This window comes from Cercospora beticola, chromosome 4 (assembly GCF_033473495.1).
Source record: "Cercospora beticola chromosome 4, complete sequence".
Classification (NCBI taxonomy): domain Eukaryota; kingdom Fungi; phylum Ascomycota; class Dothideomycetes; order Mycosphaerellales; family Mycosphaerellaceae; genus Cercospora; species Cercospora beticola.
Window position 1 is genome coordinate 3,066,480 of NC_088938.1, and position 12,535 is coordinate 3,079,014.

General features: G+C 54.9%; 3 protein-coding genes across 3 annotated transcripts; 1 reads left to right on the forward strand and 2 right to left on the reverse strand.

Annotated features, from left to right (window-relative positions):
• Nucleotides 1–613: 613 nt before the first annotated feature.
• RHO25_006850 (uncharacterized protein) lies at nt 614–2,736 on the reverse strand (the record flags this gene model as incomplete). Its single annotated transcript, XM_023597646.2, has 2 exons — nt 614–2,585; nt 2,726–2,736. 2 exons carry the CDS (start codon nt 2,734–2,736, stop codon nt 614–616), a joined length of 1,983 nt encoding a protein of 660 aa, XP_023451815.1.
• A 426-nt stretch (nt 2,737–3,162) lies between these two features.
• On the forward strand, nt 3,163–4,554 carry RHO25_006851 (uncharacterized protein; the record flags this gene model as incomplete). Its single annotated transcript, XM_023597647.2, has 1 exon — nt 3,163–4,554. The coding sequence occupies one exon, from the start codon at nt 3,163–3,165 to the stop codon at nt 4,552–4,554; it is 1,392 nt and encodes a 463-aa protein (XP_023451814.1).
• A 1,832-nt stretch (nt 4,555–6,386) lies between these two features.
• On the reverse strand, nt 6,387–9,845 carry RHO25_006852 (uncharacterized protein; the record flags this gene model as incomplete). The annotated part of the gene is made up of 3 exons (XM_023597648.2): nt 6,387–7,018; nt 7,070–7,400; nt 7,461–9,845. 3 exons carry the CDS (start codon nt 9,843–9,845, stop codon nt 6,387–6,389), a joined length of 3,348 nt encoding a protein of 1,115 aa, XP_023452785.1.
• Nucleotides 9,846–12,535: the final 2,690 nt, after the last annotated feature.

The window sequence follows — 12,535 nt, forward strand, 5'->3', positions numbered from 1 at the left end:
CAAGAAACTCTCTAGTTATTTCAATGATAGGGAATGAGACACGTTGGTGGCGAAATGAACATCATACATTCGCTCGCAAAGCTCTATGGCTTTGCGGACTATTCATAGTATGCCATCATGCATTCCTCCTTCAGCAGTACCATGCTTATTCGTAAGCTTTTCGTCAGAACGATCATCATCCTAGTAATACACTGCTCGCGCCCTCCGGCCACTCGGCTCTAGCACTCTCAGTGGCAACCCTTGCAGCGCATCTCATCGAAGCCAGCGTTACAGCTGCCTGAGTCGTGTCTTGATTATCGCGGAGCTGTTGAATTTCGGCGTCTCGCGTGGCGACTTCTCTCCAGGCTTGCTGAGCTCGCTCCTCAGCCCTCTCGGTATCTTGCACGCATTCGTACAAGGCCCACGCAAGGCTCATGCGCGTGCGTCGCATTCCTGCGAATTGCTCGAGAAGCTCGGAAGCTCGATCCACAACGGCCTCAGCATAATTCGTAAGTGTCTGTCGCGCCGCGGTCTCATGGGAGAGCTCCGATCTCGCGACAAGACTTTCCAGCCGGGCTTCGATAGCTTGCCTCCTGCATAGCACAGCTTGCTCACTTGCATCGAGAAGACTCCACTATAGCCTCGCACTTCCGCGCTCTGCTGTTGATCTGCCGACACGGCCAGCGCGCACCCTGCTCTCGGGAACACTGTTGTCGCCAACCCTGCCGTTCGAGCGACGAGGCGCGCGTGGTCTGGAGCGTGACAGATTGAGGCCCATGCTCATCCACCACTCTTCCGGCACATCGTCTCGTGCAGCGAGTCGTTCCACAATCCTGCGCATCGAATCCAGGTCTTGAACATCGCCAGTCAGAAGTGCTTCAGAGACCTCTCGCTCTGAACGAGCAGCTGGCGGCGAAACAGGGTGAGCCTCAGGTTCGTCCTGCGAAACCTGTGCCGACTGCGTAGAATCAGCCTGCTGGATGGTATAAAGAGCGCGCATTTCAGCGGCAGCGTCATCTGAGTCGTAACCGTCCGAGAGAGGACCATCCACTGGCCGTGCTTGGTATTGGGGTGGAGGCGAGCGGTTGCGTTGGTTGCTTTGCACCGATGCAAGTGTATCTGCTGTGAAGCGACGAAAGTAGTCATTGACTTGGCTCCTCGTCTCGTTGACAGTGTCGCGAACGACCTGACTGTAATGCCGCCGAACAGCGGGTTCAGTGTCATCTTGATCTTGACCGTCACGACTTTCACGCAGCTGTCGCTCACGCACCCGCCTCGTGGTCTCAAGCATGTCACGAAAGTGCCTGCGGTCTTCCTCAGAGTGGTGTCGCGTGGCCAGCACACGTGTCCTGCCTTCCTCCGACTCCAGAGCCTCCTCGATCAGCCGGAAGCCAATATCAACACGAGCTGGTTCTGTAGCCAAAGCAAAGCGATTGCCATCCCGGTCGCGTATGCGCTGATGACGAGCTATGCGTTGACGGCCTTCTGGAGTGCGCATCTCGTGAAAATAAATATCCTCGGCAAATGCTTCTGTGGTGATCGCTTCTGCTTCCGTGGAAACCATCTCATCCTCTTCGATGTCTTCACAGCCCTCGCCAGAATTCTCCTGATTCTCGTCTCCACTCTCCGGATCGGTGATTTGTGTGCTGCTGCTCGAGGTGTTGAAGGATCTGCTGGCAGCAGCACTGGCGAAGCTGCTCTCCGCACTCGGTAAGGACTCGTCTGGGGTGATGGTTGTCCGTATGATCTCCCAGCCATCGCCAGGTGTTGGGCTGCGAATCCGATCTCCAAGTCCATCGACCGGCGAGTCGGGTCGCCAAGCATGGCTGAGAGGGTGCGCACGGCGGAGCGAGGGTCGGTTGACGGTGATGGTGTCTGACTCTGGCACGAACAAGCTGTCGTCTCCCGACGCTTCCAGAGGTGGCGTAGGAAGATTACTTCGACGTGCCTCTTCTGTGTCGTTCCGATGTATTGGCTCCGGGGAGCGCAAGATGCGCAATGGTTCATTTGGGTCCAACACTATGGTGTGGATGGGCTGAGAAAAGCCGTCTTGGTCTGCGGTAGGACTCGATGAGATTCGCTCCTCGCCAGATTCAGTGCTTTCAGAGGCATGTACTGTGAGTAGTTCTCTGTTTCCGCGCAGACGTCCCGTCAGCATGGTCTGTCGCATGCGCAGCTGGCGTCGCCGTTGGCGTTCGCGCTCGGCGCCAATCTCCATGTACTCATTGTATCGACGACGCGCGGTATTCGGGTTGGCATCTCCTCCCCAGTAGTTGCGCGACTCGGGCACCGGGGGCGGAGGCGGCTCAGATCTTGCTTGACTGGAGTTCTGCTCAGCAGCTTCGAGGAGGCTCGAGATAGGCGGCACACGTCGGTCGTCACGGCGTCGCGGATCGTGCAGTCCATTGAAGCCGACAGACGGTGGAGGCGATCGCTCGAATCGTGGCGGAAGTCCTGAAGGCTCGCGGCGCAGGCTGGCGCGATTCGCCCTGCGGCCATGGACCGAAGGCCGCCTGCGAATGGTTGAGCGCGCAAGAGTCGGCGGCCAGAAGTCGGTCTGTTTGGGTCTATTGCTGGCGCATTTCTCGTCGGGATCGCGCCAGATGCTACACGTTGGGTGGTGACATTAGCCTCAGGTTCGCGTTGTGGCGTGGCTCATGCGCGGCAAAACTGGGTCGCGACCAGCACGCGCCCAGCGCGAGCGCATGAGCGCAAGAGGTGGAGTTTGTGTTTGGAAGGGACTTACGGAAGACCCATGGCGGGGCGAAGGGCGCGGGTGAGGGGGTGGAGCGGTGCGAGCGGTGCACGCGATCAGACTGCGCTCGTGAAAATAATGCAGCGGGGTGGAGGGGAGAGGTGGTGATGGGGTGCGTGGTGTTTGTGAGCGAGGCGAGACTTGCGAGCTGCGGCTGGGGGATGCGAAAGATGTGGAGAATGGAGATCTTGGCTGTGCAAGCTGCTCCTGCCTGCTGCGCGACATGCTGCAGTAGTTAGTAGGCTGCCGCACCGCACATCACCTTGCAGCTTCCCGACTCTGCCGGCTCCTCCTTTTGCATTGTCACTTACAAAACACAGCGCTATGCTCATCGTAATGCTTCCCACGGCAACATTGGTCAAGATGTACGCTGAGTCTCCGGTAGGTTGTGCTGTGAATGCGCCCAGGAGAAGTGAGCTTTTGCCACCATGATCGAGCTGGGCCTGGAGCGCATTTCCAAGCTGCTGTCGACAACCGCATTGTCATGGCGAGCAGTACATGTCGCTGGGACCAATGGCAAAGGCACTGTCTGCCATCTCACCTCCGCTCTGTTGAATGCTTACAACCACTCGTTGTACCGCGAGAGCCGATCGCAGCCACCCATCAAGCATGCGAGATTCACGAGCCCACACTTGGTGGACCGCTGGGATGGCATCGCCTTCAGTGATGCGAAACGACCAGTCATGAATGTCGTATCGAGAGACATGTTTCTGGAGCGTGAAAATGCTGTGAAGGCATTCAACAACGAGCACAACATCAATGCTACCGAGTTCGAATTGCTTACCGCCACCGCATTTCAACTTTTCCAACAAGAAGCAGTCGATGTAGCAGTTGTCGAAGTTGGCTTGGGCGGCCGTCTCGACTCCACAAACGTGATAGGAGAGCCTGTGTCTGGCTCCACGGAAACAAAACTCATTCGCAGACGTTTCAACCCTGCCAAATGGCGCCCAAAACCTCTCATCACTACCATCACACAAATTGGACTAGATCATCAGGCCATGCTTGGCAACACGCGGCAAGAAATCGCAACGCAGAAGGCCGGAATTATGAAGGGTCGTGTGCCTGTTACCTGGGCCGCAGACCAGGAGCTTGATTCTCTATTTCACGCCCGAGCCAAGGCGCTCAATGCTCCTGTTGTCACGTACAAAGATCTGCCTGTCGAGACTGTACACTTGGACACTCCAGCTGCGAGAAGGGTCAACGGTGAGCTCGCCATCGCCTCATCATGGACTGTGTTGTCGGGACTGGGTAGACTGGATGAGCCAGAGGAAGCAAGGCGGTCAGGGACCCCACTCCACTCCTTGATCTGTGACTGGCACGAAATTGTTCGAAGTTACGTGTTTCCTGGTCGACAGGAGACTGTTTCTCTTGAGCCTATCATCGGACGACCGAGAGAGGCTCTCCTCGACGGCGCTCACAATGAAGATGGAGTGGCTTCATTGGCACAAAAAGTCGCTTCGCAGCTTCGATCACAAGGTCGTCCCATCGTATGGGTGGTTGCGCTCTCCGAATCCTCGGATCGACAACCTGAAAAGATGTTGAAGCCTCTGTTGCAACAAGGCGATCGCGTGGTAGCGGTTGAGTTTGGTCCTGTCGACGGTATGCCTTGGGTCACGCCCAAGCAAGGAGAAGCAATTGCGAAAGCTGCGCAGAGCATTATTTCAGACATCAATGCGAAGAGTTTCGGCACTGATGTGAATGCTGCGTTGAACACGGCATGCCAATTCGCAGACCAAATCGAAGGGCATGTGGCGATATGTGGTAGTTTGTATCTCGCCGGAGATGTGCATCGCTTGTTACGAGGAGCGCAGAGAACGTAGATTTGCCAGATGCCGTGGGAGGGAAGCAGAATAGTGCCGCTCGGGTGAAGTCCCTCTAAGCTCTTGACCACGCTCCGAACTTTACACTTTGCAGTGAGAACCACTTCGAGATGTTAGCTGCACGATCCTCATGCCTTGTTCCAGACAAAGAAGCCTCCGCGGCTGGATGCAACGTTCTTACGCTCACATGTCCAGCATCAATGCGCAACAACAAGTCTTTCGAGGAACAGACACCCGCGATCTCCGAACGGCTTCACTTCACTTCACCTCAATTCCGGCCAAGCAATCCGTCATTACTCAACTTGGCCACCTCCTTGCGCTCTTGTAAATGTCCTTTGCTATCTTTCACCAGCCCAGTCTCCTCGCTGCGGTCCTTTCTGTGAACCTTCCAATACAAGCACAGCCACGACGGCAAGAGCGAGTCAGCGCACAACCGAATAAGTCCGAAAAAGAGCACCCAGCACGCTGGCACTCAAACAAGCCAAACCGATTGCGGTTTGCGCGACTCATCAACCTTTCTCACCTTCCGAAGCACAGTCCCTGAACCCTGTCCCGAAGGTGCGGACTCTCCCCATATTTGCTCGAACTATACAGAGTCATGGCTCCAGCATCGCGGAACAGTGATGAAAGGAGGGAAAGACGGAGGACAAGAAACGAAGTTGTAAAATGTCAAGGTCAGGGCTCATAGCACGGCTGAAGAAGGACAATATGACAACAAGTAACTTCTATATTCCGGATAGTCTGATGAAATATACCATGTCGAGCGAGTAGACAAGAATCATCGATTTTTTCAGTTTATTACTTACAGTCTTCAATCACCGCTCCCAATCCAATGATCCAAATACTTGAGTGTTTCAAAACGAAGCGACTGCATTTTCGTTTGGAAAGCGCAAGCAGCACGCTGCACTCCCACTATAACCAAAACGACCACCGGGCTGGAGCGACTGGTTGATGCCAAGCAAGAACAATGATTCATGCACAAGTTTAGCTCAGCTGGCAGATACTGTAAGAGGGAAACTGGAATACTCATAAATAGATGAAACCCAGAAGACTGCAGTGCTCCCATTACGACGGCAACGATTCAACCACTGTCGCGACATTCAACGGTGGTCGATGCTTGACGCAACCGCCGTAACATGTGCAAACGACAGCTCGTTTGAACTTAGGCAGGGTCTACTCTTGACGCACGAGTGATCGCAACAGCATCATTAACGTTCGTATAATGATATGGATGAAGAAAGAATGTGCACTTCAGGTGGACAAAAACTCTTCGAAGCGCTCATTCACTCTTTCTCTCTCCTATTGTTATACATTCCCAAAGAGCACGCATACTGCCTGCCTCTAACCTCCTCTCTACCCATCCATCCATCCATCCATGCCTCTCCTCTATGTGGCAGATCCCGATGAATATGTCCCCGTTTCTTCCTCCCCGCGTAGGTTCGATGCAATGCAGATAGAGTGCAAAACTGGAAATGATGCATCTGGGAATAATCTCCTCTCCTCCCGCGTCTTCCTGCAAGACTTGTTTCTTCTTTACAAGTAACCTTCGTTGCTTTGTAATGCATAAGTTTACTCCATCAACGCCATCGCTCATAACAATAAAGCAAAAGCACGTATACTATACAGTTTCTCCAAAATAGTGACAAAGCTCGTTGATGTGCAGCCGCCGTTGCAGTGTTGATGCAAATTCGACAACAAATAAAAACTGCTGCGGCACTGGGGGGGTGTCGTTACTCGGTAATGGTGTTCATGAAGGTCTTGGGTTTCATGCTCTGCTGCTTCTTTTCTTGCTGCTGCTGCTGAGCTCTCTCTTGTTCTGCAATCACGCCACCCTACGGCTGTTGTTGTTCTGCAGTGAGCGAGCTCAGCCCAAGCATGCTGGAGACTGGTTTTCGCTTCGTCTTCGCCTGTTGTAACCTCGGAGCCCCTTGAATACTGCGGGGCTCTTTCATCAATGTCGGGTCCAGTTTGCCTGGTGTTCGCCCAGTGACTGTCTTGAAATCTCCCGGGAATCTGCCTGTTGGTGGTGCCGCTGATGCTGAGCGCCACAAATGGTCCGAGGTGTCGCTGAGGAAACTCGTGCTGGATTTCGAGAAGAAGCTCCGGTGCCCACGATTGCGCTTGGAGAGAATGATCTCGTCGAAAAGCTTGATGCTCGGATCTTCAGCGCGCGTCGCCTCTCGCTCGTGGATGAACTCATTGAATGCTTGCGTCTGTCGCAGCATGTTCATATATTCGCTGTCGCCATGTGGTACACTCTTCAAGAATTGGTCCATGTTGAAGTGGTAGATGAGTCCTTGCTTTTTTCGCTCGCCAGAGGCAGGGTGCAGGTAGCGTCGATAAGTGTAGAGCAGTGACGCGAAGCACCTCACGAACGCTGCACGAACTTGATCTGCACGGAACGCCACAGGGCATACAACGCAGACTGATGGTGCACAGCGAGCGTGGATCGTAATCCCACAGCCTGGAAAAGGTTTAGCTATTGCTCCATACGACAAGCAGGAAGACCACTCACCATTGCACCTGAACAGTTCATCATCGCACCTCTCGTCGCAAATCGTACAAAGGGTCCGTCGGTCGGCCTGTCTCCGTTGCAGGCAGTGACCTTCTACCCACTTGGTCATGTCGGTGTCTCGGACGGTCTGTGTCATTGTCGGTTGCATGATGGTGCTTGCCGCCAGCGTGCTCTGCGCATACACACTCGGCGCGTAGCTCGAGCCCGATAGACCCCCTCCAAGGGTGGATGTGGACATACTTGATTGGTGACCAAGAACTTGTGGGGCTGGTCCATGACCAAGGATTGGTGCGCTAGGTCTGCGGACTGTGTTCATGCGATCCATGCCAAACTGATCCGGTATGTTAGTCCTATCCGCTAGAGGATTTCGAGCATGAAAGAGAGAATGTACCGTAGAGTTCCGCCTGCCCGTACTATCGGCAAAGTGACCTGAGCGCTTCTCGCGTAGCGAAGCCTGCAGGGCAAAGCCGCTGTCGTTTCTCGAGACTGGTGTGCTCGGAAAGTTCATCGACACAGGCGATGGTGCTGTAGTGGGCGAGGGTGGCGAGGCTCCAGAAGAATTGCTCTTAGCACCCGTGGAGCTGGTTGAAGGCCGGTCACTACCAGGTCCTGAGCCAGGCCTCTGCACGAGGAAGGCATTGCATACTGTTGCCCTTGAGGTGGAGTCCAAGCTTGATGCATCGCCGAATGTCGTCGAGCTCTCGCTGACGTAGTTTGCCAATGTGGAAGGAGTCGGTCTCGAATTGAAGACTTGCGGGTTCTCGGAAGAAAAGGAATCGTGAGGGAACGTCTCGATTGCATATGCTGGAGGGCCGATCGGTACACCAAAGCGGGTGTGATGTGGAGCTGCGGCCTGTAGCAATGCTTGAAGTTTCCGTCTCTGTGGTCGTGGAAGTTGAGTCTGATAATCAGTGCTAGTGATGGTATTCTCGTCAAGATCCACCAGGCAGTAGTCATCATCCGGAATCTCAAGCTTCTCATACCGCTTTTCCACGCCAGCAATATAAGGACATGGTGCTTCAAGAGCCTGGATCAACCTGTACGGGAGCACAGGAATAAGCACTCCGGTCCACTTGAGGGGATAGAGCAGACTTTGCAGCGCTGAGCATGCCAGTTGCAGCATCGCTGTATGCGACGAAAGCAGAATGATCCTAGATTCTGCAAGTGCATACTCGAAAAGAGCGATGATGTTCGGGATGGATAGGCAGCGGAAGAGCGCGTAGAGGTCGGTGTTTCGTGACCCAGGAAGTTCGTTGATCGCTTCCTTCCTCGCGTAAAGCCGCAGGTCTCTGACGGCAACTTCAACCTGGGTAATGGATGTGATGGGACTCAGAGCTTCAATGCATAGATTGCAAACATAGCGCTCGAGTGGCTGCCACAAGCCAACCTTCGGAGAACTGGGCGGAACGCGCAGAATGGCGCCGTTCGTCATCGGCACGATAACTGCCTTGAGCCATTCCTTCCAAAAGCTCGTTAGACCCCCATCCCGTCCAAGAACGCCATAAGCGCGAGGGATCCAGAATCCAGTGTCGCCCTCTGTGAGGCCATCGATTTTCGAAGCAGCTCCGTGTCGTACAGGCCTCAAAAGGTCAGTCATAAGGCCAATCTTTTCTTCCACAGCACTAATGTCCTCTTCGAGTTTCTCCCGCTCCGCTGAGCCCAACTCGTAATTTGGAAGATCTGATAAAAGCCGACTGAGCTTGGCTCTCTCGGAAGACAGACGTTCTCCAAGACTTGCTGCCAACTCGCGCTCTTCTTCACTCATATTTGCTTTTCTCCACTCATCACACTCCTTCTCGAGTCCCTCAGAAGCTGAGTCGCTGAGTGGCACCCACATAGTCACGCAGATGCCATGAAGCTTGCTGTTGTCCGAGTTTGTCATTGTGAAACCATGCCATGTGGATCTGGGCCTCTCATCTGAGGAAACCACTGTGACATCGTTCGGGAACACAAACATTGGTACATAGTCTGGGAAGGGCGTGCGTCGTTTTGATTCGTCGAACATGGTCTTCGTGGGATAGCGATCGAGGAGCACCGGCTCGTATCTTCGCTTGAGTGGGTGCATGTCTGCGGGCGTTTGAAATGGCTGCGGTGTAGGTATTACTGAGTTATACCCGCTCAGTCTTTTGGACTGCCTCGCCGAGTTTTTGCTCATCACAGATGACGCCCGCTTCATGCTGTTCATCGTTGACAATCGCCTTCTCAGACTTCCCACGCCACTCTTAAGACTTGTGTGAGGAGTTTCATCTTGTGTAATGCGCACCGTCTTCGGTCGTTGGACCTTTGCTCTCGCCGGAGGATCCCTAATCACGGCACCTGCTGCAACGTGGATATCCTCAAGGAAGCTGTCTCGCTCCGAAGCGAACTTCTTAAGCGCCTCTTCGAAAGCGTCGTCGCTCAATCCCGACCCTCCTATGGTGCCTGCCTTGATCGTCGTGCTACTGCGATTGCTGGCCGGTAATCGTTCCTCAGTCACATTGATGATGCTGCCCACGCTCTTTCTCGCTTCAAAGCTGTATCGCGAGCGTCTCTGCGTGTCATTGGGTGACCCTGGCGTCGTCGGTCGTCCTGAGGCATGTTCGATGGCGAGCTCGAGATCCTCATCGATCGTTTCTTCTACCGGGGCAGCGGGAGCTACCGCAGCGAACTTCTCGTCAAACACTTGCGCCGACTCGATGCCCGCAATAAAGAAGTAGTCGGCGAGCGGGGCGGAGGTGTCGCCATTGGGAGAGCCTTTGCTCGAGGCGTCCTTGTGCGATTTGGCGGCGGGAGCCATGGAGTGAGGAACGCTGCACGCGTGGTCGAAGGAGTGGACGTGCAAGAATTGCACAGGGCGGTGGGTAGATGGGGTCGAGTGTTGGTGCTAGTGCTGGTCCGGCACGCAGACGGCTACCTCATGGAGCGGTGTCGCCAGGAAATATCGTGGGCTACAGCATGTGGTTGTTACACAAGCGCCAGGTGGAATGGCTGCGCGGACCCGCTCGACAGCCGGCTGGTATCACGTAGGAGCCGGGAGGGCTTTTGATTGCTGTGAGCGTTGACCTGCAGCGCCGTCGATGCTGGCTTTCTATGCCCGTTCTGTCGCTCACACGTGCCTGGACAGGCGGAAAGGCGAAGTGGAAGAAGTGTTGCTGGCTTATCTGCGGAACCAACGGTCGCCCGCTCGGCAACTGAGCGCTCGTTCGTATCGCGCTGCTGGGCGACGTCCAGAGCAGCCCAAACAACGTGGGCGGGGCGTCAGCAGTTACACCGACCGGGACAGGCCAGTGGCAGCGGAGGATGTTGGCGGAGGAGAGCTGTCAGTGTGATTCCTGCTGTCCGGGCTGGTGATCCGGGCGATGCTGAGGTCTGTCGCTGGGAGGGTGCTGGGTGCAATATGCCTCTGTCTGTGCAGTCGACAGCGCGGTTACTACCACAATACTACTGCTGCTCCGGCGTCCGAGGGACCACTTGAGCAGGGGCTTCAGGGCAAGATAGCCGCAGCAGATGCCTGAAGTGCAATGGGTATCCTGGACACGCTGCAGAAGTAGTTCCCGGCCGCTGCTCCACTCGGTCTGCGGTGTGGCTCAAGCTGTCCTCCTCGATCAAGACTGCGTGGCGGGCCTGCCCACGACTGACTCTGACGCTCGCGGCAATATTATCGAAAGGCTGGCGGTCCGACTAATGGGTGGATGGGTCGTGGAACAGGAACAGGACGGCAGCAGGAGGCAACAACAACGGTAGCAAACGACGACGACTTCAAAGGGATGATAGCCACGGGATAACTCGTCAATCATCAACCACAGCTAGCAGTTGCTCGCGGCGCTAACGCTGGCGGGCTCTCAGCGATCCCAATCCTTTGACGCGATGTCTAGCGCCTCTGCAGCCATACGATTGCTGCTCCTCGCCAAGCCAGTACACACGGTATGCTTTGCAGTCCAGGTACGTACACCGTCCCCCTCCCTCCACTCCGTCGCCATCGCTAGCGACGACGCGATGCTGCTGATCGCCTGGGCACACCTCGTCCTCGCTTGGAGCAGAGAGCATCATATCGCTGCCGCGCACGCCGGGGCTGCTCTGTTCACTCGAGTCGTTGTCTTGTGTGAAGAAGAAACACGCGCCTTCTGTACGCCACAAATGTCTCACGCACGCACAGCAACAACGCCGAGTCACGTTTGTGCATTTTGCCAGACCAAACGAGTCTATTTCCGATGCTATACTTTAACGAATCCCAAGCGACCACCGGCATGCTGGACGATTTTTTCTCTCTCGATGTGAACTCCAGCATGCCACATCCACATCTGGTCAGGGCTATCGGCCGCTCTTTCGAGCTTAGCTGATCCTGCTAGTTCGAAGTCTTTCCTACACCATGCCGGGGCTCGTGGTTCGGCGAAGGCTTGTCCACGTCGCTTCTCCTGTCAACCGGCCCTCGGCACCCAGCACTTGATGATTGCACAGCAGCCGCTGTTCCTGCACAAGCGCCTCGTCCGCTGCATGCCATGCACGGCATGTGCAACGTCCGCGCCAAAAACCACCCAACGGCAGTGGTTCGCTGCAATCAAGTTTCCGGGACAGTGAACACCAGCATGGCAGACCGTTCATCACAATTGGCAAACATACGGTGTGTGTAGTAGCGCACTCCTCCATTGGTGGCACGGACAAGGGTGGCCCTTCTTTCGCCATCTTCTCCACCCTCTTAGCCTCTGCCACCCCAGCAGAACATCCTGGAGCGGCACATGTTCTTGACGTCTTGTGTTCCACTCTGCTACAGGCACAAAGATCACAAAAAAGTGAAATGCGACATCATGTTTCAGTAATCACAGACATCCATGGCGAACTTCTGATCTCTGCCGCTCTTGGACAGCAGTATTTGAAAAACATCCCTCATGTATCTTCACGACGGACACGACCAAGCCCCGCGGACGCGTCGAAGCGAAGTTTAGTCGAGCCCGTGACGGCCGAAAATAGCATGGCCGTCGCCGATCTCAGATTCTACATTATCTCAAAAAGGGAAGACATGGGCTTGTAACTTTCCAGCTTTGAGTTGCACGTTGTCAGCGCAATGCGGGCGCACTTTGCCTGATCCCCGTCAAGAGGACATGTGGCACAGAAAACCTCCGCTAGCAACATCGACTCTCAAACTGTTTCGAAAGGCGTGTGTCGACACCCACAACCACATCCTTGAATCTGGCAGCAATATTTAGGAGGTGATACGAGGCCAGCTCACTAATCGACGCGGCAGCGGCCGAACCCGAGACTGCACAAGTCACTATGCCGCAATGTGCACTGTGCTCGTAAACAATCAATCAACGGCTCGCTGGAGAAACATGCGCTACGGAGCAGCTGAAACAATCGAACCCTTTTGTGGCTCAAATCAAGAAGCTTCGAGGGGAAGCTTGCGCCATAGGAGGTATCAAATATCGGATGCGCTTTGGTGCGCTGTCAACTCACAGACTCTGTGAGACCGTAAAATGAACACGGGAGAGC